The sequence below is a fragment of the Tauraco erythrolophus genome, chromosome 7 (genome assembly GCF_009769465.1).
Source record: "Tauraco erythrolophus isolate bTauEry1 chromosome 7, bTauEry1.pri, whole genome shotgun sequence".
In the NCBI taxonomy this organism is placed as follows: domain Eukaryota; kingdom Metazoa; phylum Chordata; class Aves; order Musophagiformes; family Musophagidae; genus Tauraco; species Tauraco erythrolophus.
The window spans coordinates 36,143,000-36,169,119 of record NC_141471.1 but is presented as its reverse complement, the minus strand read 5'-3'; the positions used below and the strand labels follow the sequence as shown (position 1 = coordinate 36,169,119).

At 39.5% G+C, this 26,120-nt stretch overlaps 1 protein-coding gene across 4 annotated transcripts; it reads right to left on the bottom strand.

Moving 5' to 3' along the window:
- Positions 1 to 144: 144 nt before the first annotated feature.
- Positions 145 to 25,920, bottom strand: KLHL7 (kelch like family member 7). Of its 4 annotated transcripts, XR_015222270.1 has the most exons (12): positions 25,774 to 25,920; positions 21,389 to 21,491; positions 20,356 to 20,449; positions 19,048 to 19,172; positions 17,069 to 17,244; positions 13,718 to 13,892; positions 12,065 to 12,207; positions 6,591 to 6,831; positions 3,508 to 3,709; positions 3,131 to 3,228; positions 1,819 to 1,903; positions 1,382 to 1,409 (listed from the first exon to the last, which is right to left on the bottom strand). XR_015222270.1 is itself a non-coding variant. In XM_086615072.1 (11 exons), the coding sequence occupies exons 1-11, from the start codon at positions 25,891 to 25,893 to the stop codon at positions 1,126 to 1,128; spliced, it is 1,761 nt and encodes a 586-aa protein (XP_086471198.1). In that variant the 5' UTR covers positions 25,894 to 25,920; the 3' UTR covers positions 145 to 1,125. The 4 variants fall into 4 exon arrangements, 3 of the variants coding, with proteins under 3 accessions (XP_086471198.1, XP_086471200.1, XP_086471199.1); XM_086615072.1 differs by lacking the exon at positions 1,819 to 1,903 and having other exon boundaries at positions 145 to 1,409; XM_086615074.1 differs by lacking the exons at positions 1,819 to 1,903; positions 25,774 to 25,920 and adding an exon at positions 22,897 to 23,130 and having other exon boundaries at positions 145 to 1,409.
- Positions 25,921 to 26,120: the final 200 nt, after the last annotated feature.

The window sequence follows — 26,120 nt, the reverse complement described above, 5'->3', positions numbered from 1 at the left end:
TTGACACCAATAGCTTGACAGGCTGAACTTCTATGCTGTAAGAAAATTACTACCATCTTGGCTGGAAACATTTACAGAACTATATGCATATAAACCAGAGATCAATAACCATGAGCAACTTTAGAAGACTTCTATAAAGTATCTTTAATGACTTGGTTCATGCCATTTTAAACACAGTCATTTTCAAGAAGAAAAATCAATACATTTTTTGTATTGACTTTGCTTTCCCATTTCTGTTCCCATCTTTGCTAATGGTTGGGCATCTACAGTATGTACAGTCTGATGCCTGGGAAGATATATTGAAAATTAATCCCAAGTTTCCAACTTGCTAATTATAGCGCACAATTATTGAGGTCTTCCCCCACCATCCCCCTACCTCAGTATAATAACAAAAATCAAAATCTTTCTCTGAAAGCGCCCCAAAATGCCAAAGATGTTATTAGCAAAGTGTTTCTCTAATCTGTGTATATATATATATGGCCTGTCAAACTTTAAAAATTCATACGCAATCATGCAAATGATGGAGAAAGTCACTGGAGGAGGGCAGCTATCGTAATTTGGAGAGCTGCATAACCTATCCCAATTTGCCATGGGAATCTTTATTATACTACTGTCCTCAATCTTTCCTGAGGAAAAAACACTTTATTGCATCCTAGTGAGATTTCTGCAGGTAGGTGTACATGAGAAAAAAATTTTTGTTCCTATTTCTCATGATCCAAGCTGCATTTACTCACCTTTATTAAATGAAGAATCTCTGCAACTGAGCTCAGTAAAGCGTCATTTAACCAGAAATCTTGTCTTCATCAAATGCTTTGAGTTCTAAATAACTAGATTTGGTCTACATTTGACAAGGCCACACACAGAGTCCTTTTAAAGGAAGATGCCATATGATCTCAGCTAGGTAACTGGATTCTCAAAACACATCCCCATCTCTTAAACCAGACAAGAAAATGGGCATGACAAAAATCCATGTTATACAATACGCTGTATATACAAATTGAAAGACGGCATCTCCATTTTTCATATGACTCAGTTTAACAAGATTCAGTAAAACATGGAAGCAAAGCACCAATAGCCATCTTTCCCCAAGTCCTTGAAGAACGTCTCAGCATTTCCTACAGGTCTTCAGGTCTCTAAAGTTTCTTCGTTTGCCCCACAAGTGTCTACAACACAGATTAAACAACTCGTCACTGGGAAAGCACGGACTTTGGAGTTGGCTATCCACTTGTCTGTCTCAGTATTATATTCAAGAATGTGCCCTAATCGACCAACACCCTGAAAACCAGCTAGGACATAGACTATAGATCCCACAGCAGCACACTTCACTGTTACACCTTTCCATGGCATTGGAGACACCATCTTCCATTCATTCATCTTGATATCGTAATACTCTACATTATCAAGGCCACCTACAAAGCAATGAAATAGATAATTGCTTATTACATTATACCATACGGACTGAACTAGAGCATACAAATGCTTCATTAAACTTAGTCTTTATTTTCAAGGTTTAGATTAAAATATAAATCCTAGAGTAAAAAAAAAAAAACTTAAAAAAAGGCCACAGGCTTCTAAACTAGCTGTTTACCCTTTATTTATAAACACAGAAACAGAGAAAAGTAAAAAGGAGACTGAAAGCGAGATGTGTTGTAACAAACTTCAGATTATACGCTTTCTAGAGATTCTAACATGTTAGTTCATGAACAGAAGAATTAACAATGCTGAATTTCTTACAGATTTGTGGCCAGTGACAAACTCGAAAGCCACCTGAAACCTCTCTATATCAAGGGCATGTTATTGTAGAGCAGTCACCAGTACCTTCATCTAAATTGGTCATTTACTGGTAGAGGATGTCTCTCTTCATTACAATATGAAAATCATTGAAGTTTAAAAGCCCAAGTTCCTTTGAAAAGGACCAGGGAATCAAAAGTTATCAAAGGAAAGTAGATTTTGTGAATAAGATTTATTTCTTCAGGAAACAGGCTACTTTACAGTATCTTTACAACTACACTTTACAAACATTCTGTTATCCCTATTTAACAATAGTAGTACCACAGTTTTCACTTCCAGTCATGAATTATTACATCTGAGAGATTAAGAAACCTTTCTGTTATGTTAAGAGGTACAACTATTTCACCCCAGACATAACTCTTCTCTGTTGTTTGTGAAAAAAATGCATCTACTGATATTTTTGCATTAGAATCACAGAGTGGTTTGGGTTGGAAGGGACCTTAAAGTTTAATCATCTAGTTCCAACCTCCCTGCCATGGGCAGGGACACCCTCCACTAGATCAGGTTGCTCAAAGCCTCATCCAACCTGGCCTTGAACACTTCCAGGGATGGGGCATCCACAACTTCTCTGGGCGACCTGTTCCAGTGCCTCACCACCCTCAATGTAAAAAATTTCTTCCTTATACCTAATCAAAATTAGGAATCAATCATTCTGGAATAGTTTTAGTAGCTAATTAAATACAAGCTATATTCTAAAATAGCATTACTCTGAAATAAAAATATTCTAATTACCATAATGATTAATAAACCTAATTGCTGAGAATTTTCCATTTTGAAAAGCACATCAGAAACCCTGTGTAATTAAAATTCAATTCTCCTGGGAAATAAACTATTATTGTTTTAGTTTTAAAGACAAGGAAATAGGCAGATCATAAATGACCTGCCCATGGCAGTAAGTCATATTTCAAAACTAGGGCAGTCTCATCACTTTAAAATAGCTGACTAGGTTTAAGTCTTTAGACTGAAGTTCCCAAAAGAGCTGCTATACCTTTACCTGTCTCTTAAAAGAATGCTAAAAATCTCTCAACATACATAATGAAGAACTAAAAAAAAATAAAATAAATCTTTCCTCAGATGACTGGTTTAGCCACATTAGCTACTGCAGAACTGGGCTACTGTACGTGCACATATCTGAATTTGACGAGTTTTGAAAAATAAGATACAGTGAAGTAGCGGGGTGAAAGAAGGAAGGCAACAATGATGTGACAACAACAGGACATGTTTTATGGTACTGCTCAAAGTTTTTCAGCTGCACAGAGTAGAATGAATTATTTGCAAAAGAAGAAAGGCCCCAGGAAACCTTGTATGATCAGCTAGAGAATTAATAGAATTATAGTACCTAAGCCATTTTGTCCACCCACAGCAAATATTTTGTCCTTCACAAACACCAGCCCATGATTCTTCCTGGCTTCAATCATTGGACACAGCTCAGTCCACCTGAAGAAAAAGAGAATCAAACAAAATAGGAAAACTCACTATTTAGGTCCTAGAAAATAAGTATGAAATACGTAAATAAAAGTGAAATGAAATATGGAAGAAAGCTGCTTAAGAAAAACTGCCTTTTAAGTAAAACTACAAATAACTGATTTATTACTGCTTAACTTGGGGAAGTTCCTTACCACATACAATTCTTCCTATTAATCTATACTTCAGTTATTTACAGTGCAAGCAAAGCCCGAAGTCACCAAAAATAATTGGAATTGATACAATACTTACGTTTCAGTGGCTGGATCATAAACTTCACAGGAATTTAGGACTCTTCCAGAAACATTGTTTCCCAAGCTTCCTCCGCATACATAAATGAGACCATTAGCCTCTACCATTCCGTGGCTGCATCGCTGAGTCAGCATGCTAGGCTTTGTGTGCCAGCTTTCTGTTCTCGTGTCATAGCATTCAAATAAATACAGTGCAGAATTTCCTTAAAAAAATAGAAACCCACCAAAGTAGCATTAATTTTTAAGGTTGTCTTTCATGAGAAGAGTCTAACAGTAATTATCAAATTGATGCTTTATTTGTTAGTTGAAAAGGGAAAGCTGCTTTCCCACCTCCAAAAGCAGAACTAGCCAACGTGAAACTTGGGACTATTCAGAATTGTAATTCTTTTGACTCCTTTGTTCCAAAATACGCAAGTAAGTTTATAAAATTGCTATTCGTATTTGAAAACAAATTATAAGGTTGGTTTTTTTTCGGGGGCATGGGTGGGTGGGTTGGAATAAACACTGAACAGAGATGTACATACATTACTGATCATATTGTCATCATCTCGCACTACTCTCACTACTTGGAAATATATCGAACTGTCAGATGTGAAGATGAAACCAGCTTCGTAAACTTAGTACAGATTTACATTAAGTCTTTTTTCTCTAAGCAATGTGACTTGCCCAGTTCCCAGAATACTTGTTGCCTTTGCAATTAGATAGCTTGATTATGTTACAGTGTACTCCTGAATTATTAAAAATCACAAGATAGCTACCCCTCACCATTTTACTTCCTTCCTGGGGACTGGCAGATACTTATTTTCTGGAAGTGCAAGGTCTGTGTACTCCTCCCTCAAAGGCCAATAAAACTATTATTGAAATTAAAAGGAATTTTTCTTCTGAAAATAGATGGGAGCTGAAAGACTTGTGCTCAGGTAACTAGCTGAACCGTGGCCAAAGCAGAGAACGCTGGATACAACTTTCTTAGAAAAGAACCAGCGTCCTTCTCCCCTTTGTTTCAACAGATCTATTCACCTAGAACAGTTAAAGGTGCCTTTTCTTGTGCCTCTTTTTCCTTGGCTTTCTGCTTCCAAAAATTAAGTGTGTCACACTAGCAGCACTCACTGCCAGCTGGGGATTTGAACCCTCAAAACAGTGCTACGTTTGCAGACCCAAAACACAGGTTGTTTACTCCTACCATGTAATTCTCAGTATCACAAAAAACTGTATAGAATGGGGCATATTTTCTTCCTTGGTGTAAATACACATCCTTATTGCTTTGAAATTGTAGAAATTCTCATCCACAGGAAATACAGCAGAACAGTCTTAATGTCTTTTTTTTTAAAAAGGAAAAGCTTCCATTTTCAGTATGCTGTCAGTATAATGTTAAATATTTCTCCTGGACCTAAATATAGTGGAAGAATTTAGTATGTTTAGCTTTCAAACTCTGCTAGCTGTTACAAATAAAACTACTCCCATCAATAGAAAAAGGGGAAACAAACAAGTCATGTTTTCTGTAATGGACTGTCACAGAAATTTGTTTTCCAAACTCTTCAATCAATGCAAAAAGCAAGCAATTTCTAGATTTTCCTACAGCTAAACACACTGCAGCATTTTCTCCAATTAATGGTTTCACATAATTGCCTGCTGCAAATTATAAAATACTAGATTCAGGACAGATAGACTTTTCCAAACAAGCAGTGTTCACTGGATTCCAAAGATTATTTTTTTTTTAAAAAAAAATACAGGCAAAATAAACTGTTTTGGCTTTTACTATTTTGTCTTGCATAATACTTATGGAAAGCAAAGTAAAACTGTGCAGTAACGTCAGCACAGATTTAAAAGAAAAATTCCTAAATTACAGTTATATTAACTAATTACAATGTATTAGAAAATAAACTATACAATCAAAGTTTGCATCATACTCCCTCATGAACTGACCCGTGAGGAACTAGGAAGATTTAGGCGATTTTGTAGTGTTCCAAGTTTCCCAAAGCAGCCTCAGCTAAGCCTTTTTAAAGGGATGAGAAAGGTGCCATTTCACACCGACCACACTAGGTGGCAGCTGGGAACTGTCTCATCTGCTGCTCTAGTCGACCTCTTGAAGCATTCCAGAGGTCAGGTAACACTACCTAAACCTCACAACTTCCCAGCAACGTTAAGCATCGATTATGACCTCTTCTTCCTCTGCAGCAAGGCAGAACTCAAAAGGATCTACTAGAAAATTTCTCGCTGGCTTTAGTGTTTAGTGGGTTTTTTTGGTTTGGGTCATACCTCCCAAATACAGATTTCTTTGAAGCTCTATTTTTATGGATACAGCATACCTGCATTCCAACTTTTGGTTTGCTGACAACGTGATTTTTGATTTAGAAAAAAACATTTTTACAATGTTGCTATAACACATAGCAAAAGTCATCCACGAGGTTTCTTGGGGAGAGAAAAAAGCCCCAGTGGTCTTTTTTTTTTTTTGTAATAACATCAAAAGAAAGTAGTATTTCTCCATTTACTCAAGCAAACCAATAGAACAACAAACTAATAGAAGATAACTTTTGTCAGTTGACAGAAAAATGGGACAAATTCCTTTACAGGGCCAGGTATGATTGCACCACCAAAAGCTGTACTTTGAAAAGCTTTTCTTCACTCTTCCCCCTCGCCCCTTAAAAACACTCACTGGGCCCAACATCTGTGGTACATCAGGAATGCCATTGTCAAAGTGCAGCTATTCTGGCTGTACATCACAGAAAGCTTTAAACCACAGTGAGTTCTGTGGATTTATAGAAGTAAGCTTAATGCAGAGTGGGACTCCCCAAACACATTTGCTTGTCCCTAGTTAACCCTTAAGAGCTGCAGTGTACTTTATGCTCTAGTTCATGTAAATATTAATCATTTCAGTATAGTGAAGCCATTTTAAAAACACCACAGAAACAGGCTGTTGGATTGTGAGGAGGATAAAATCCTAAATATGGGAAAATAAACTCATTAGGCTAACAGGGCAACGTGCAGTTTCTTTTCAACAGTCATGCAAAAACCAGAAAATCCAGGTATCTATCTTTGTGCTTTTTTTTTTTTTTTGGTTTGTTTTAAAGATTTTTAGTGTCTTACCCACTTCTGAACCACCAGATGTATAAATTTTGCCCTCAGCAGCACAGGCTGCAAGGCTATCTCGAGGTGTTGGAGGTCCTAGTTTGGAATACCAGCTATCCTTCACCACATTGTAGCAGTCCATTCGCTTTATAGGGAAGAGCTGGGAACCACCCAAAATATAAACTACGTTGTCCCAGAAGACACAAGCTGCATCCCTGCGCTTTTCAAAGGGACATCGGATGTCTGTCCAGCTGTAATCCTGCATTACAAAGAACAGGTAATGTCTAATAGATTATAACACTTACCTGCACAGTGAGTGTTTTTCAAACAGAGCTTTTCATAGAGATTTAGATACGGTCAGTTTTAAAGTTCCTTTTCAAAACAAACATGAATACTGTTTATTGAAGAATACTCCTCAGGCGTACTCTCGAAAAATTCTTAGACACAGACATAGTTAGCTGCAATGAACCACGACATTATGAATTTCTATTTCCTCATTCCCTGTGTGCACCCAGTACAGCTTCCCTGAAAAACAGGTTTCTTTTTTCCCAACAGAATTGACCTCCTGCTGCTATCATGTCAGAAACAATGCATGTGATCAATAAAGTAGGATCGCACTTTCTTTTATAGGAATGGAAAAAAGACATCTTACATATAGTAACAGATTCTTTCTAAAAAAGAATAAAATACAGAATGTACCAAACAAAGGAAATGGAAAAAGAAGGTAACATCCAAATTGACAAGCAACTCAGTTAAAAAGCTCTGATACATACTTTATTACCATGACAACTAGAAGCTTATTTACAGAATTTACAAAACACAAATGGTCTATAGCTATCCACAGTTGATAGTATGAGAAATAGAGTAATGCTCCATCACAAATACTGGCAGTCATGTTGCCTAGAAACTGATTTTGCATGGATTGGCAAAACCAGCAAGTATCAAATATGGGCAGTAATGGTACCCAAAGCCTTAAGAACACCAAACTCAGCAACTGATGGCAGACCAGGATAGCATACAGCACAAGAAACACTTCTCCAGTAATAGCATCTCACATATTCCATGAGCATAGCTTGTATCCTATACTGAACAGGAAAGTATGGGACCTTAACTGATATCTGCCACCTCAGGATGGTCTAGCTCAACCTGCTGAATGATCTTCATTGTAATGGTTCACACAAGACGTTACATCATTACATTTCTTAGCAAAGACATACTTCAAACATCTTGGTCAATGAGGAAGAACAGCGACTCCTACATGGGGGTTCAAAGAAAGAGAGGCAGAGCATGTTATAGTCCAAAACATCTTACAATCTGTTCTTGTGGCATCCCCCATATCAAGAAGAGCTGGCAGGTGCATGTGGCCCTTTATGATGAGAAACAGGTCCTGGGGCATCCTAGAAAGGAAAGCCATACTACAGCATGGCAAAATAAATAGCTGCATAAATCTTAAGAAAATGTCTTAGTGCATTGTGCAAGATCAACATATTTTCTAGCTCAGACTTCTGGCACTTTTTACAAAAAATCCTGTTGTTTTCCTTTACTGTTATAAAGGGCTGTGATCTGACCCACTTTTATGGCTTCAGTTCATAGCTACCATTTCATCTACACCTTTATCAAATGAAAAGCCATAACCTGAGCATACTGAGCAGTATCCTCCTCTTTCAGCAGGAAGCAATTTAGGTCATTCTCTTGCAATGCTCTTCAGTGTTGGCCTGCACCGCATAGAATTGATTTCAATTTATGCATTCTACACATTTAAGAATTAAGCAGAAGAGTTGCATTATGCCACAGTCAAGATCCACACAGCCCTGAGCAGTGGCAAGCCTCATTTTTGGGGGCTGAATAGGGAAAGAAAGACCAAGATAAGCATATGATGACACTTTTCCTGCTGATCTTTGTTTTCAACAAATTGTGATGCAAGACACCAGAGGCAGAAGCTGTATCTTTGTATTTAATAGTTTTTGAAAGGTTTTTTTTTCTCTTTCATGAATTTATTTAATCACTTATCAAAACTACCTGAACTCGTAGCAGCCACAAGACCTTGAGACAGGAATGGCACATGCAATTATGGGCCACGTGAAAAAGTACCTCGTTTTGTTTACGACTTTTTCCTCATTTTCAGCTGATACCTCCTCTTCTAAGTTTGTCAGGGAAAACAGCAGACATGCCCAATACAGACAACCTCCCCACTAACAGCTTATTCACTACAGCTCTGTCTTCTCACAAAAGGTACACTGGTTCCCTTAATCGTCAAGAAATAGCGATGGCAGGCACCTGTTACTTTTTACTTGCCATTGCTGGATTTTGCACTGCTAAGAAGTTAAAACATCCAGCCATTTCTGGTCACCAGAGACAGCTATTTCAAAAGCATAAGCACATTGCTGCCTCAAAATCCCATAAAGTCATGTAAAAATTTTTATCAAGAATTCATAAAAAGTATTTTATTCCCCACTGGTGGGGGGGGGGGGGGGGGGGGGGGGAGGGAGACACTTAAAAAAATATTCTGTGGAAAATTTAACAAGAAAGTGCTTCCCACCACCGTTAATATGACACCTAGGATTTCTAGTTGGAATCTGAAAACAAAAAATAGTGCCAGAGTGCTCTACAAGTTTTGTGCCCATCTGCATCTGTCCTGTTGCATCATTTTGTTTTCTTGATGAAGTACTTGCAGCAATAGAAATACCAGTTACAGTGCAAAGACAACAAATATAGACTTGAAGTAATACTGCTATCAGTCTCAACACAGTATCCAGTCCATTCTTAAAGAACCCTTTTTGACAACAAGGAAATGAAGACAGATATTAGAGACTAATTTTTTTTTTTTTTTTGCACTAGTTTTCTAGTGTTAGAATTATTTAAACTAATATCACAACTGAGAAAACATTTTCAGGAGAAACATAACCTTTGTTTTGAAATGTTTCTTTAGCTGATGTGTACGAATTAAATTGTTGAATTTAATTAAAATCAAAAGTGAAGGACTAGGTCACAACTCAATCAGTTCAACAGAAAAAAACCCAAAATCTAACTTCTTTCCCAAGGTCCTAACCTTGCAGAAGTACATACACGACCTTAATTCTCTGCTCTGTTACACCTCCATCAGCTTTTGATGAGACTAATTAAAGTGAGTTAAACATGATGCAGTCTTTGCAGCATTGGAGCCTTACATCCCACACTTATTTGGCATGCACGTGACGCTAATCCAACAGGGGTTCTGGATCCTTGGTTTGCTGAGTATAAGCTGCTACTGTCACCGTTAATTAAAGCTCGAACTCAGATATCCAAGCAAAACATTCAGAAAAGGACATTTAAATAGCTTAGAGTTGGAAGTGAGGTAAGTAAAAACTATTCAACAAGACATGACAGGCTAGCTAAGAATACCCAAGAAAGCATATAAGCACTAGGAAAACATCCAAGTAAGACATGCTTGTTAGAATCGAGATCTCCAGTTATTCACTTTTTTCCTTCCTCTTCCCTGCCCCCCACCCCTCCTCCCATTAATCCACATGCAAGGCCATAAAGCTTGAACAGGAGGCAGTTCTGCAAAATTTCTTCCAATTTTTTTTTTTGGTGTTATGCCTTTATAAATAGTCTATGAAAAAGAAATGAGCTATTTTATACTATGCTTTATGAAGACTTATATAGAATGACTTTTTGTCCACAAAACAGATTTATTTGTAATATTATAGTTTAGGTCTGACTGAAGATCACCCAACTACATATGTAATTTTCCTTTTAGCTGTAAGTCTTTGCCTGTTGCTCCCACTCAGCATGCATTGAGATTATTATTTTTTCACACAAACTTAAGTTTTTGGAAAATACATGGTGACAACTGGGGGGTATTTATATTAGTTTATGAAGAGTGATGTAGCAACAACCCCCACACCTTTTGAGTCCTGACCACCACTGACATTACACGCTTACGGAATTTAACCTATCAGGCTGGTAAAGAGACCACATGCACACTTTGCTGCTAATACCATTGCCAATTAATGACTGGGACAATAAGTCTGAAAGCTAGTTTCCATCCTGCCTAAAATCAGCTTTGTTCCAACATAAGTAGCTGGAGATTAAAAGAAATAAACTTTGATCTGATTTCCTTCTAATAAAAGAAAGGTCAGAGCATACTGGGTGAACTGCAACTTGCTAAAATGCCAAAACTGAGTAATCGTTGGAAAAGGATGAATGCCCTGATCAAAGACTTCTCCAACTCAGACCTTGGAAAGGAAAGAATTATCTGCTCTGTTCCCTTCACCTCCTTGCTCCCAGTTGGAGTGCTGCTTTCTTACTTAAGTATGCATATGAAGGAAAAAGGTGGTCATTATTTAGGAATTTGGAATTCCCAATAAAAAATACACATTAAATGTCTCTCAAACTAAGCCAGCGAAGCTGGTAGTTTTTTCTGCAGACTTGAGTGGTGCCCAAAGAAGGTTGCTTCAATTTTATCTTACATAGAGAATGTGAATGATGAGTTCAAAGCACATCCCAAGGGCTCATTCATTCTGAATTAGATTGTACAGGGCTCACATTGACTATAAAGTTCATACAGATAACACACAAAACTGTTTCAAATTATAACAAGCATTTAATATGCCGAGTTAGAACAACCAGAATTTCTGCAACAAAATATTACATGTATGTGATCTCATAACTTAGAAAGCCCTGATGTTTATGTAGCACCTTCTTTTCTGTATCATTGCATGTCCTTGCCTGGTAAAAGAGAGTATAGATAATCCTTTTGCATGCAGCTGATGTTTCTAGACTATCTAGTCTGCATAGTTGAAAAATATACCATTCCTGTGGCTTGATTTTATTCAAGCAATATAGAAACAAATTTCAGGCAAAGCTTGCTTGCTTACTCTAAATTGGCTATCTCTAAGTTTTTTGTAGTAGAAACTCACTCTCTTCCACTTACAAAATACTTGGCTCCCAATTCTTCTCCTTATATACTCTTAAGAACTAACAAAATTGTGAACAATTGGGATTTAGAAGTGGTTACATATTTATAGTAAATGCACTGAAAAACCACCTTGCACTCTAAAACTGGGTTCTACACTAATATATGAGCCAAGAAGGTAACTTGTGCTAAAAAGAAATTGCTTTGAGTTATTCTCTGAACACATACGTGCATGCACATGCATATAGACTTTCATATATTCCTAACTGATTGCTTGATGTTTTGGTGACCTTTTATTTAGTTTTGGCTGTGGGATGCACATACCAATCAATTCTCAGATGGATTTATCAGAACTCCATATCTAATATTGCCAATAAACAAACACATAATCATTGTATTAAAAATGAAGTATTACATCTAGGTGCACAGATTTGAAAATAATTAACCACACTCTTCCAACTGTATACCCAAGAGGCAGGGAATACATCCTTCCTAATACTGTTTTTGTAGATTATGTCTTAGTTAATATCATCAGCAAATAAAACACATAAGATTACAAACAGTGAATCTTAATGCATTCTGAGGTAACGATTACCTTTGGATTAAAATATCTGCAGGACTGGGGCTGTGAGCCTCCAAACAAAGCAATGCGATAATCATGTTTTTTTCTTCTCGGCCGCGTACCCTCCACTAACTCTTCTCTGTCTTCTGGGGAAAGCAGATGGTATCGCATCCCACCTGGAAGGAAGACAACAACTGTTGCAGATCCAGTGTAGCTTTCTTTCCATGCATGGAAAGGGGTGTTTCAGAGGCAGGGATGGCGGGGAGAGGGAAGGGAGGGAAAACAAGTTTCTACGTTACACCTATACAGCTTTGATTTAAAAGCACATGAGGATGGCAGCATACATCCAGATTTACACCCTATTTGAAACTACCTGCTCCATGTGAAAACAGGACATGGATATAGAAGACTCATGTTACATACCAACTGATCAATCAGCTCATTTAGCCAGTATTAACAAGCAACTAAGTTTGTTGCATTGAAATAGGCAAAAGGAAGCAAACCCAAAGAAAAAGAACAGCAGAACTGGGAGCCTTAAGAGTATATAAGGAGAGGAATTGGGAGCCAAGTATTTTGTAAGTGGAAACGAGTGAGTTTCTACGACAAAGAGGACACCACCATCATTTAAAGCAGGAACTCGAATGCAATGAGGAGTCAACACACCCACCTCCTCACCCTTCTATTTCTGATTAATAAGGCAGGCACCTCTAGCACGTTGTACCTCACGAAAACCCCTCACTTTTGTTCTTCACTTGACAATGCAGAGTATTAGTTACAATCGGTATAAGAAAACAGGCGTTCTACTAAGAACCATTCCAAAGAACGCAAAAATATTAGTGACATTACAAGCCACTAAAACCAGACAAACAAAAATCCCTGTTTCTTACACAATGCACCCAACTCACGTCACACAAGAAGTACGACTGAGATGTCGGTGGTCAGCAAATACTTACCAACATACAGGTTAATTTGAATCTTGCTCATTGAGACTGAGGGAAAACAGTTGTGTAGCATTTTCAGATCTCACTAAAATGAAGCTGACTAGTTAACTGCTACCAAAACTTAAAAATTATTTCCAGAATATTTATCAACATCTAGGCTTTTTTTTCTTAGATAATCAATTTCACAAATGGTGTCTAAAAACAAAAGGGAAGCTTGTTCCCTATCTCATCTGGTCCCTGAGAACGCAAGTGTCTGTAGGCTCAACGGTCAGTATATATTAGAGGTAAAAATAGCGCAACATAAGCTTAACATTCTAATTTGCTTAGGGAAGCTTGATAATATTCAAAGTTTTGACATATTTCTTTTATTAATTCACATATAAACATGAACAATACTGAAGTTACTAGCTTGTCCCAAAGGAACACTAACACTTCCAATTACCCTAATGACTCATTGACAAAATCTCCATTCCATTACTTGTCATGAATTATCATGGAGTTCATGTTATTTGCTAGGAGAAAAGAAATGAAAGTCACACTTTGTTACAGAAACTGGATTTTATTTACATGATACTCTGCTAATCCAACTTCAGCTAAACAACAGCATCCCACAGGGAGCACAGTCAGATGAATTTAATGTGAAAATGTTGTCAGAGCATTTTAAGGCAAACAATTTTAAAAAATTCTACAGCACTTTTTTTTAATTATACAGAACATTAAAAATTTCAGCTAGAGGTCAACTTACTGATCACCATTTTAAGGCATTCCGGGTTATCCTGAATAAGTGGTTCAGCCTGAACTGTTTTACTTAAGAAGTTCTTTGATATAAGAGGAAATCGGACTTTAGCAAGAATATCAACCATGTACGGCTGGCGATTTGGCTCATCATACTTCAGCCATCTGACTGCTGCATCATAAACCTTAAACAAGAGAGAAGGAAAGAAAAGGATAAAGTATATCACCATACAGTAAGACAAATAACAAAACTTTGATGCTCCAAATTAATTATTCTACCTGTTGGAGATTAACTTATACTAACAGTTTAGTATTTGGGATCCATCATCATCTTCCAAAAAAAAAATCTCACAACAAAACAACCAACCAAACACCAAAGAGAAAATGCTCAGATATGAAGTAAAACAAATGCACAACCACAGAATAAAACTCATCTTTAAAAAAGCCCCAACTCACTACTACTGCTATTTAGCCTTCTTGCTTTCCCCCCCCCGAAATGGGAAGCGTGAATCTGCAATTCACATTGATGTGGGTAACCCCAGTACCAGGTTACGGCTAATACGCTTCCAGTTGCACATCACAAACGCAGGTAATACTTCACCAGAAACGTTGCAATAGCTTCTACTTGATACAGTCTCCCCAGCTCACAAACTGCTTCTGTAACCAAATCATAGTGTTGGGGATCCAAATGTCTTGCTATTGTTGTGTCTTAGGGGACTGTTTGAAGTTTTTAGCTGCAGAAATTTACCAGAGAGCCTCCTCTCTCTCATCTTTGCAGGAAAAGATAATGGATTTTCTTAGGGGCATATTGTCCTCTGGGTCAGGAAGGAATGAAACAAAAATCCAGTGTTACCTATGTACTAAGATACTTCCAAGCCACCTCAGAGTCAGCACTAACTTCGTTACAAGTGATGGCAGGGTCAATACCTGCTCCTGTAGCTGAAGCTGATGACAGTCATCAGTGGTGAGTGACTGAGATATAATGTGGAAAGACATTTAATGGCAGAATTAAAGTTACTCAGAAGGACTGCTAAACCATCTCTGCTATAATTCTGCAAAATGAGCAGGGAGCAAGGGAGACTAAAGAAATGAAAAAAATGTTTAAGGCTCAATTCCATCAGCTAAGGGAATTCAACAGAACGAATGGGACAAGGAAGATTGTATCCCTTCATCAATGGGAACATTGCTTCCATACAGGAAAAATAGAACAGCTAGTAATTACTTTCCTTTCTTTGCCAAATGTAAACACGCTTTATACCAATACAAGAGTTAAGAGTATAACGTCAAATTTCTAGCTGTGTTCCCAAGAAACAAGATTCCTATGGTATCACTGGCAAGCTTCTGCCATTTCATACTGCATGCTGCCACCTTCCTAACGGAATTTTAATGATGCCATGCTGCCCACACAAAATTTCCACCCCTGCTGCCAAGTCAAAGCATGCCATTCTACCTTACCAACAGAACTTCAAGAATGTAAATTTGTCCTGATTTTGTTGGGATAGAATCAATTTTCTCTAAAGTAAGCTGCATTTAAGACGACTGCAGCACTGGATTTGGTGAGAACACTTTGGTTTAGTTTCTAGCCAGTCAGAGTATGCACGTACCCATAATGATCACAGACTTTTCAACTTGTTTTTGCCAATGACCCAGGTGTCCAAGAACCTGGGGGATCATGACCAGAGTGACTGACACCTAAATTGGCAAATAGGTATTCCATACCATGTAACATCACGCTCACTATAAATTGGGAAGCTTGCTGGGGACACTCCTCCTCAATGGTCACCATCTTTGGTGTGTCCCAGCCCTCATTCTGCTCCTGAGGCATACTCTCTCTCTTCCAGGATTGTGGTTTCAGGACTTTCCTGCTCTGGGATTGCTAGCCGGGAACAGGCTGGACATTGGTCAAGGGGTGGTGAACAAGTGCACTGTACATCACTTGTCCGTGTACATTATTATCTCAACCCACGGGTCTTCCTTCTTTTTCCTGATTCCCCTCCTTGAGTGAGGAGGGGTACTGGGTAACAGAACAACTGGTTATTGTTTAACTCCAGATACAGGCTAAAAGGTAGACAAAATTCCAAAGTGTAATTTTGGCTGCAAGCCAAACAACACTTCCAGCTTTGAGAATGTTAACCTGTGACTTGAAGTTTTCTCAGCACATGGCAAGAATGTTGAACTGTGACATAACTCATATGTATACTTGTAACTAGCCATCACATTCAGTCACCTGGTATTATCCCCCACTTTTGGTAGCTCTTATTTTCATTGAAGCTTTTTAGTGCAACAAATACATTGAAGAAAACATGTTAATTCTGTGAAAGCTAAACTTCACAGTCAAGAAAACATCCATTTCTAAGTGGCTACACATACCATCTTGGCTATGAGATCCCTCTGTTGCACTTCAAACATATGAGTCAACTCATGACGACACACTGAAACAAACTTAAATTACCTAGTTCAAACACCGGAACAGCATAGCTAGAAAGCCAAGATTTCAGTTTGTTTTCAACAGATTTGACTGAGAAGCTACAAGAAGTACCCAGCAGCTACAACCATCCTGCAGTCACCTTTCTGTGATGCAGTGCAGACACCTATACTCTATTTTCCTGCAGCACTGAGGAAGAACAAGCATTGAGGACTGTGCCATAAGCTGAATCAAGCTTTCCAAACAGGACAGCTGTGATTGTAATTTCTACCACAGGTTGTAACTTTTATTTGAGTGAAACTCCAGGCCCCTTTCAGCCACCTAAACTTTTTTGTATCCGCTCCCTAAATAAGGGCCTTCCATCAATCCATCACTGTCAATGCATCTAGCTTTCAGGGGTTTGTTCATCTTGCTTCCAAGTCCCTCAGTTCCCCAAGCTTAACTTGTGTATGCTACTATACTATATGGTTCTATCACAAGCAACTCCTCTCTGAAATGGGCTGAGACCATACTCTGGTAGAGACCAGAGCCATTAAGGTGCAGTTTGCTTACCACTTTGAAGTAGTTCACTTTCACCAATAGCACACAAACCCCAATCTGGGAGCAACTGCTATTATACATCAAACTTCATTCAGCTCATGTACTATGGAATCAGAAGCCTTATAGCTATCTTGTCAAAGGAAACTGTTTTGCCTGCTCTCTTTATGACTTCTTTCTTTTTAGCCTACTGAAACAACACATGTAATAATCACACTTGAAATGTGGATCTTCATTAACGTTTGGTTTTGACCAAGCTAGGATGCACCTTTTATTTTACAATTTAGCAAGCACTATGTGCATCATATACTGTAGGAATATCGGAAGTGAGATACTTTAAACCAGTTCTTGATCAAAAAAAGTTCAATGCTCTTAGCTGGTACAAAACAGGGATCTCACCTGGTCTTCTGCCCTCACTGTCAATGTATCTTGGTTCAAGAGGTGCGTCACACGCTTAACATCAAGCTGAAGAAACTCATCCGTCTTGTAAACTTCAGTGAAATGCTGATGGATAAAGTCATCTGCAGTGGCTTTCAGCTCTGGACAGTCTAGGCATTCTGCTAACACACTTATACCTAGGATGGAAAAATTAAGAAAAACACCCTTCCGAAGTTGAACTGCAATTACATTTAATATATTAAAATAGAATAAAATTACCATAATTTCAGAGTTACTTGCAACCCCAGTTTAACTTTTTTTTTTTCTCCTTTAAAACACATGCTGTCATAACTCATCTGCAACTCAAGATAAACTAAGATAAGCACAAGCATCTGATCCCTATCCCTACCAAACTAATTGGAGAGTCAGACTTGCAGCACTTGCTATATCAACTGTCTCTCTAGCACTATTTCCTGTCTGCATCTTTCCCCATTATAAAGCAGATAACACCTTAACCAGGTCTGAGCCATATCACAATAACAAAGCCTAACCAGAACAGCTTGAGAAACTGGATCCGGGTTTTACGACCTCCCCAACCAGCTCGTTCAGCAGCAGTCACCACCAAGCCCAATTTCCTTCAAGAGTAACAATGAACTGGGACTTTTCTATACAGGTAGCACAGTCAGCTGCAGATCAACACAAGAGTCCCGTTGACACTGCTGCAAGGGGAAAGGGTTGGCATACTGAGAAGCATCGTTTCCAACCTTCCCATTAGAAATCAGGTAAGCACAGAGCTTTTCAGCAGCAACTTTTGCTCATCGTGCTACAGTCGTCTTCCTCCTCCTATGGAGAAGATGGCAAGTGGGGTAGAAGTAACTCACCAACCCAAGGGCTGCAGCTAGCCTTAGCTGTTCTAAGCAGTAAAATGCAAACTAGAAAGATAAAATCCGAGTGTATGACCTCTTGACAAAATTTTCAAAAATAAGCCATGGCTTCTTTCAAATACACTTTTTAAAAAATGTACTTGCCTATGAGTCTGCACAGAACACGTCAACTTTTAAGCAATGCCTAGAGGAAAAATTGATTTAATCTTTATCTCCCTTTTTGCTATAAATTAGCAACAAAGTACCCAAGTGTTAGAGACCATAATTAATTTTCTAGTTAACAAAAACCACAGGAGGGAATCTGCCTCAAAGTAAGCATAAGTGGCACTTTCCTTAGAAGGTAATGTCTATCTTCCACTAGTTGTTTCAGAGCGCAGTTGTTTCAGCACCACAGCTGTACTGCACCGAAGTGTCAGTTGAATCATTATAATTCAGATACTCAGGAAAACATTTCTATTGGTATTACAAACATCTGTAACATGATTGAGATGTCTAGGAGAATTAGGTGACAAATGTCAATAAGAAAACCTATAAATAAGTTTTTCTTTAATTTCTGATTAAATAAAGTGCACCAGATCTTAGGCATGAAAAAGCATTTACTTCTATTCATTCTTTACGTTTTCTGTAACACTGAGTTCACATTAGGGCTACAGAACATATTTAATATCAAACCTGCCCAGATGACATTCATGGATTTCAGTCAAAATGAAAAGCAACTAAAACCAAAAGTAACCTAAACTTATCCTGTTCATACTTTTAGAAGATATGCTAGTTTTGTAGAAATTGCAACTCTGTCAAATTCTGTCTCCAAGTACAGTAACAACAACTAAAAGCACCACCTTACTAAACAGCTGAGGTTCTCTAACAAACAAGAAGCTCCAGGATCCTGCCAAGATGGAATAAGACCTAGCACAGTCAGTGGACCCTGATACTGGTGAAAACACCTGCTAGATTTTTTTGTTTATGGCAAGGGGCAAGAGTTCAGATTCAGAGCTAAATTATTTTTAGGTGCCTGGATTTAGCCAAATATTACTGTCTTTTAGACAATACTACCTATTCTTCTGGAACAGCAAAGTTAAAAAATAAACAGTAAATTCAAGTCCGCACTTCTCTTACCAAGACAATTGGAAGCATCAACTTGTTCTTTTAAAAAGTCCACACACATTTTCTTCACCGGTTCAATTTGATATTGGTTTGCTGCATCTAGTAAAGACTGAACATTATTGCTGTTAACCGAGATTCTGCAAAACAGAAGGTGCAAAATTAGCATTGCTAAAATTATCTACTTTTTTATAGTAAAAAAAAAAAGCAATTTACACCAATTCACATACAGGCCAAAATTATTTCCCTGCTATTTGCCCAAGAATCTTTCACAAATGGTCTGAAGACACAATCTCCCTTCATGATCTTTCCAAATTGCTTTCATTTGCTCTACTTTACTGACAAAGGGCAAAGAGCAAACAGTCCCTGGATTCTGAAGAATAAGCCTTTAAACACAGGCCGTCTGTGGTACCATCCTATTGCACCATCCTATTGCTTTGACTTGCGTGATTGGCCACTTTTCCAAAACAAAGAATGAACAGAACCTTTTTTCTGACAGTCTCCTACTCCCAAACAGGCATCAGCAGAACCTCTCTAAACTCACTGTCAAGACAATTTGCCCAGAGTGCACAAGCAGAACAGCCAGTTTAGCAGTGCTTCAAGATAAGGTACAGAACCCTCAGACAAGGGCTTGGGCACCAGGGGAGGCAACCATGTGGCTGGGGTGCTGACACTGTCTTTCACCACTGATGGGGCATACAACAAGATTCTTCTCAAAGAAAGGAGAAAGTCTTCCTAAGGAGAGTTAATTCCAGTAGTACAAAGATGAAAGGCCTGCCATCCATCAGTCATGACAACCGATGAAGAAGTACTGTTTACAATGCTAGTCATCTGCACAAGCTCTGTTAAAAAAAGCACCCAACCACCAAACACATGGACAACCTGAGATAGAAGGGAAATGCTGTTCACGGAACAGTTATCCACCCTGCCTGTCCTGAGATGAAAGTATAACTCCTGGAAATGGCTCTGTGCAATAGCTACCATAGCCATAAAGAGAAACTCTGCTGATATGAATAAGGGCCTGAATTTCAGAACAATAGGAAGTATCATTTTACTCCAACACTGAAGTTGAAAGGTTTAAGTGCTTTGAATTGCTTTCTGGAGACAACTACCACTCTTTTTAGGCTGTAGGGCTTTCTACTGATTAAATAAAAAGGAAAAAGTATGAAGGATAGAAGGTCTAGTCACATCAAACTTTAAACAAAGTGAAGAATTATAACGGCAACAAAACTGATTAATCATAAAAGCATTATTTTAAGATTTTATTGTTTACAATTGGCAGGCTTCCTAGAAAAACTATCAGCTTTAAATAAAAAACCCTACCTTGCAGTATAAGCAAACTCCACAAGCTGTTCAATAATGTCAGGTTCTGCATCTTTTAGCTCCACTTCAAAGGACTTTGATTCAAGCATATTTGCTGCAAATAAATTAAAAGACAAACTACATCAAGAAGTCACTCCAGTTATTGGACATTTTGCAAACAGTAGAAAAGAAAGTGATTATACAAAGTGGGAACCTGTTAAGAACTGCACACCATTGATTGCTGTTTTCCCAGGATTACTAACGCAAGTCAGGAAAGAAAAGAGGCCAGGGACAAACAAGATAAGTGACGGGTGTGCATGCTTGTATTATGTAAAATATTATAAACTCTATTAAATAGGAAAGGTCATAGACGCTGTTGACTGGAGTGCAGCCTGCCAAGTTAGCATTACCAAAAACAGGAAGGACATGCTGCACTGTCAAAAGCTATTTCCACATTCAAGCTGATAACAATAGAGACAGCTCCGAGCTCGGCACATCCAGACGCAGCACTAAGTTTGCCCACAGACGGTTAGAAGCTGACCATCGCGAGGCACAGTTATTTTACTTCTACTCAACTTTAATGTGTTTCATAGCCCAGTAATTTTTTACAATTCATAAGACACACAAAAGTAAGATAGATACTACACAACTGAATTTATAAAGATAGCATAAATGCAAGAATATTTACACTTCTGAAAGCTCATTTTATATGTGGAAGTCCCTAATGGTGGGAAGCAATGAGGCAGACAAATTTTGTCTTGGGAGAAAAACTCCCAATTTTCAGGTAAAGGGAGGGAGACCAACATACAGTGTGTTGGCGCCAATAATAAGAGAGTTTACATATGCGGTAACACTTCACTTGATCAAAAGCAAGTTAAAGGGAAATTGAGGGGAAGGGTGAACAGAGATGAATGGAAGGACATAAAAGGAGGAAATCTTCACTTATATTTATCCCTGAAATTAATCGCTTTCATAAAATAAACAGCTAGTCAGCCACAAGTCTAGCAGGACATCATCACGAAAGCTTACATCAATCAGTTTTGAACAGACTTACTAGTAAACATCAAGTTAAAAAAATGACTGGCTGAAGCAAGCACAACACGGTGAGCTGGGATCTTTCTTTCTTGAACCATAAGAACGACATCACATAGAGTTTTCTAAATCAGAGGAAAAAAACACAAATGCAAAGATCAACATTTTAAAGAAATCTGTCAATAATATTCCTTTAAAAACAGCTTATGGAAATTCATTGCTTTCCTTAATCCACACAACTAAGAGTATTATGTAATAAAAATATTTTTGAAAGTCAAAGTTAAGTTCAGTAACCTGGAAAACTAGCAAAGTTCAGTATACCCATGAACTTGGACCTTAAGGATGTTCACAAATAACACATGAACTCTGATTAAGGTTTTCCTGTGGCATTTACATCAGCCTTGAATACTGTAGGCTCTGTGGGATCTAGCAGGGGCTGCACTTACATTACACCCTCTTCATCCATCGGTATCTCTCCTCTACTCAGCTGTTGATTTCCAAAAGAAGCTCATAGGAACCTCATATCTGAAGACTGTTATCATATTGCCCAACCAGAGTAAAAGCGATGAACAAGTTCAAAGCATTAAATGGAACATTAAGAAAACATATCCCAAAAATACCACTTCTGGTGCCACCTGATGAGCAACTAGCTAACTTCCAGACAAAAGAAGTATTTTTATTTCTCATTTGTTTGCTACTTGTATGTAAGCAGTTGGTTTCTCCCCTACATGTGAACTGTCATGCACTACAAGGAGAAAGGAGAGTGACAGCATTTATAAAAGCTGTCAGGAGACAATATATTGACTATAATAAATGTACACCATACTACAGTTGACTATAACATCCTCTTTCTTAAGAAAGAAAAACTGAGCAGCACTGCTTCCTAGAAACAGGAATTCATTTTTGACTATTACCTTAATTTCAAGGAACTACTTTCAGAAACACTCACCTACATCCATCCCAATATCAACCCTAGAAAAGAGCACTTCTACTGTGCGAAGTATGTACTTGCTTAGAACAGTGCAAGAATGTTTTCCACAAACAGACGATGTTATCTAGGGCACACCTAACAAGGCTGATAATCCATATATGCAGCCACTTCAAATAAACTTTTTTTTTTTTTAGTTTCTTAAAGGGAAGGACACTCAGAAGCACGTTTGACAAAATATAAATGATATATTTTTAAAAACTGTTTTAATTAGAAGGTAGATGGGGGGGGTGATACACATCGTCCTTTGTGCATCTGTAGCTTTAAACCATTTAGGATTGAAACAACAATAAAAAAAAGAGACCATTTGAGAAAATTTTCAGAGGAAATCCTTTCAAGCTGAAATTCCTAGCACATCTGGTTCAAAACAAACACTGGAAACTAGCAATACAAGATACCGTAAAATCCTGCAGCCAGTGTTGCTTGAACTCCATGCTGCATTTCTAAGATACATTTAGTGCCTTGGCTCAGCATCTGAAGGACCTCAGATATTCTAAGGTCTCTCTGGGTGCAGGAAGAAGTATTTGTCAACTGAAACAGACCATCATTTTCCTTTCTTTCCTTGGGATGTTTCTGGGTCTGACTGTTCCATTTCAACTATGGCTCTTCTGAGGATTTCTGTACTTCTTTCTAGAAGGACCCATTGGTGTCACTGAATTGCCTCAATGAGGCAACAGTTGACTGGTGTTACATCAACCAAAGGGCGTGAGCTTGCATTAGGACTCTTCATCTTCCAAATAACAGGTTCAGCAACACCTTGCAACTTCTGCCCCAGCTTCATCCTCAATTACTTCACTCTTGGCTGATCACCACTCAGCTGGAAAGTTGCAACAAAGGATTTATGCACACACTGTCAAATAGCTCCGTAAAACCCATAAAGATGTGCGCCGTCTCATGTTGGAGATAAGCAAGAAGTCCTCCAGACACTAAATGTACTTGCTCCCAACGTCTTACCAGTACTAAGTGCAGGTATGTCCATAGTTTACTTTAAACTCCCATACTCATGGGAGGCTGCTTCTAGATCACAGCTCACGCAGAAAGCAGCCTCTTTAAAATTAGCTGTACTTTCCAAATGGCCCATTTTCCTACAGCCTTAAACTAATGCATTTAAATAGCTAGTGCTCCACATGCATGCTGCTATTTCCATCACAGGAAATTTTTAACTCGTATCATATTTAGGTTTTATAACCACAGCATAGCCCTTGACTTAATCAAAATACAAGAAGAGCGAGCTGCCTATAAATCCTCTTAAACTTTAGCACAACTAATAAGCTAACTAGCATATTTTCCTCTGGCTCCTGCTGACTTCCTAATTTTATCCTATAGAATCACACCTCCTCCTGTCCCTCCAGTAATAGTTACCTCCTCTTACAAGCAACTCCTAAAACAAGCATAAGCGTCATGAACGATGCAAGAATTTCTGGAGCGGTCAGCACTGGGTGGGATATGCAAAGTCACCATCTGAGGTCAGGTTAGAAGTTTCCATGAAACTCTGCTGGTAGGCAAAATTCAGAGTTGCACCTCTCCAGGCATAACAAATTTTGAAATTTGCATCAGAAGTACGCACAGATTTACAGCACTTAATCTTAATTCTCTCTCTCCCCCTGTTTAGAGTAACTCATAACCAGATGAGAGCTGGCACTCTATTACACTGAAAGACGAGATACTTACACAGAACAACGACATGGTGCCACATACTGGAGTTGTGACACAGTAAAGCACTGTGATTTCCCTGTGCAAGGGGCTGTACGTACATCTAAGAGAGGGCAATATTTTTTCCAAAGCATAACAGCATCTGGCATCCTCTTGTCAACAATGGCAGAGGTATGAGCTAAACTGTGATGAGTTGAGTTTTGAACTCGGCTACACCTTGCAGTATCTTTACTCAATTAGAAACAGAAACAAAGCCTACACAGAAAAACATCATAGGCTTTAAGTCTCAACTGCTCTACCTGAAGTTATTGAAACCAATTTGTTTTTTCATACATAGGAGCTTAGTTGCATGAATTGGTTGATGCAGACCACACAACTGACTGCGTTTTCGTGAGAGAGCAGGGCTGAAGTGCTGGAGAAAAGCAGAGTCAACACTCTGATATCACTTGCTACGCCAAGACCCAGATTGCTGATGAATACATCGTTAGAAGCTGGACTGAGCCTTCGGCAAGACTAACACTGGGAAAGAAGCTGCTAAACCCTAGAAGATACAACACATGACAGTGCCAAGTAAGAAGCACCCAACACTTGAACAGTTGGCCTCAGAGTCAGCTTTAATTCTGGCTCTGCATCATTGTTTTTAAATGAACCATAGTACCACAATCGAGCCAGCTCATCGTCCAAGGAAAAAGATTTCTTCATATGTAGGGAGTTACCCAGATCATCATTCTGCTCTTGTACAAGAAGTCTGAGCTTTTTAAGGGGAGGAAAGGAAAGAAAACAAAACAGAACAAAAAAAATCAGCATGTCTTTCAGTTTGGACAGCTCAACTGAAATCCACCTATACAATCATAATTTCAGTTACCACTCTTGCTCCATTGGTAAACAGAAGAGTCACCTTTAATATAACCGTTGGACTATAGATCTAGGAATCTGATTTGCCAAAAAGGTCAGAATTTGTAAAGATGAGGCCACCAGCCCCCTATGCTGCCATTGGCTTCTCAGTGAGATGGCCAGATGTATTCAGTGTGAAGCACAAGAAGAAATGCTACCTGTGAAACCGAACCATGGTTCCAGTCATCCCTCTCCTCCCACTACAGCTTCACTATCCTCATAGTGTTCACGGGGTGCAGAGTCTATTTGTTCAGAGAAGAGCTCCTGGTTAAAATCCAGCACCAACATCATTTTTAACTCCCCTCAGGCTTCTGTTTGAAAACGGCTCCGCGAATATTCTGCCTGGAAGAACTCAGCAACCGACTGTAGTTCAACTTCTGTCCTAACCATGGGGCAGAACCACCAGAGATATTCCCAGATAAGGACGCGGATCCACCGCGTGTTCCGCCTTCAGCGCCAACAATAACCCGTTGCGAGTAAAATCTGAACTTGTTACACTTTCTGCGTCGGCACACGGCAGCGTTTCGGGAGTCACCACTCACAGCGGCCAGGGCCCACCGGAGAGGCTCACGCCCTCGGCGGTACCGGCCTCCCAAGTACTCACCGCAGGAAAACTCAAAAGACGGGAAAACCCCAGCAAACCTTCGGGCGGGAGGCGGGCTCTGCCTGCAGGGCAGCGCTGACCCCACCGGCACCGACAGCCTCGCCGAGCACCCCTCTGCTCGGCTCCGCGGGAGCCTCAAGCGGCGGCGGAGCCGGGCGACGAGGAGCCGCCCGCGGGTCGCCGCCGCAAGCCCCGGGCCCCCACTGCGGCCCGCGACGGAGCCGCCAGGCGGCCCCAGGCCCCGCCGTCGCCGCCACCTGCGCCGTACCTGCTTGCGCATGGTGTTCATCACCCCCATGAAGCTCGCCAGCAGCTTCGCCTCCTCGCGGGCGGCGAGCTTCTTCTCCGTCTTCTTCTTGCTGCTCTTCTCCGACCCGGGGGCGGCCATGCTCCGCCGCCTTCACCGCCGCGGACACCGGCGGCCCGCCACCCCCGCAGGGGCACATGCGCCACCGGGGCGACGCCCGCCAGCTGTCGGGAAGCGACCACAGGCTCCCGCCGCTCGGCACCGGGGAGCGTGAAGGCACGGCCGGGCACGGCCGCACCGCCGGCACCGGAGCGACGCTCGCCGCGCGAAACGCGGCCTCCGCGCGGGGGGCGGGGCAAGGCGTGCTG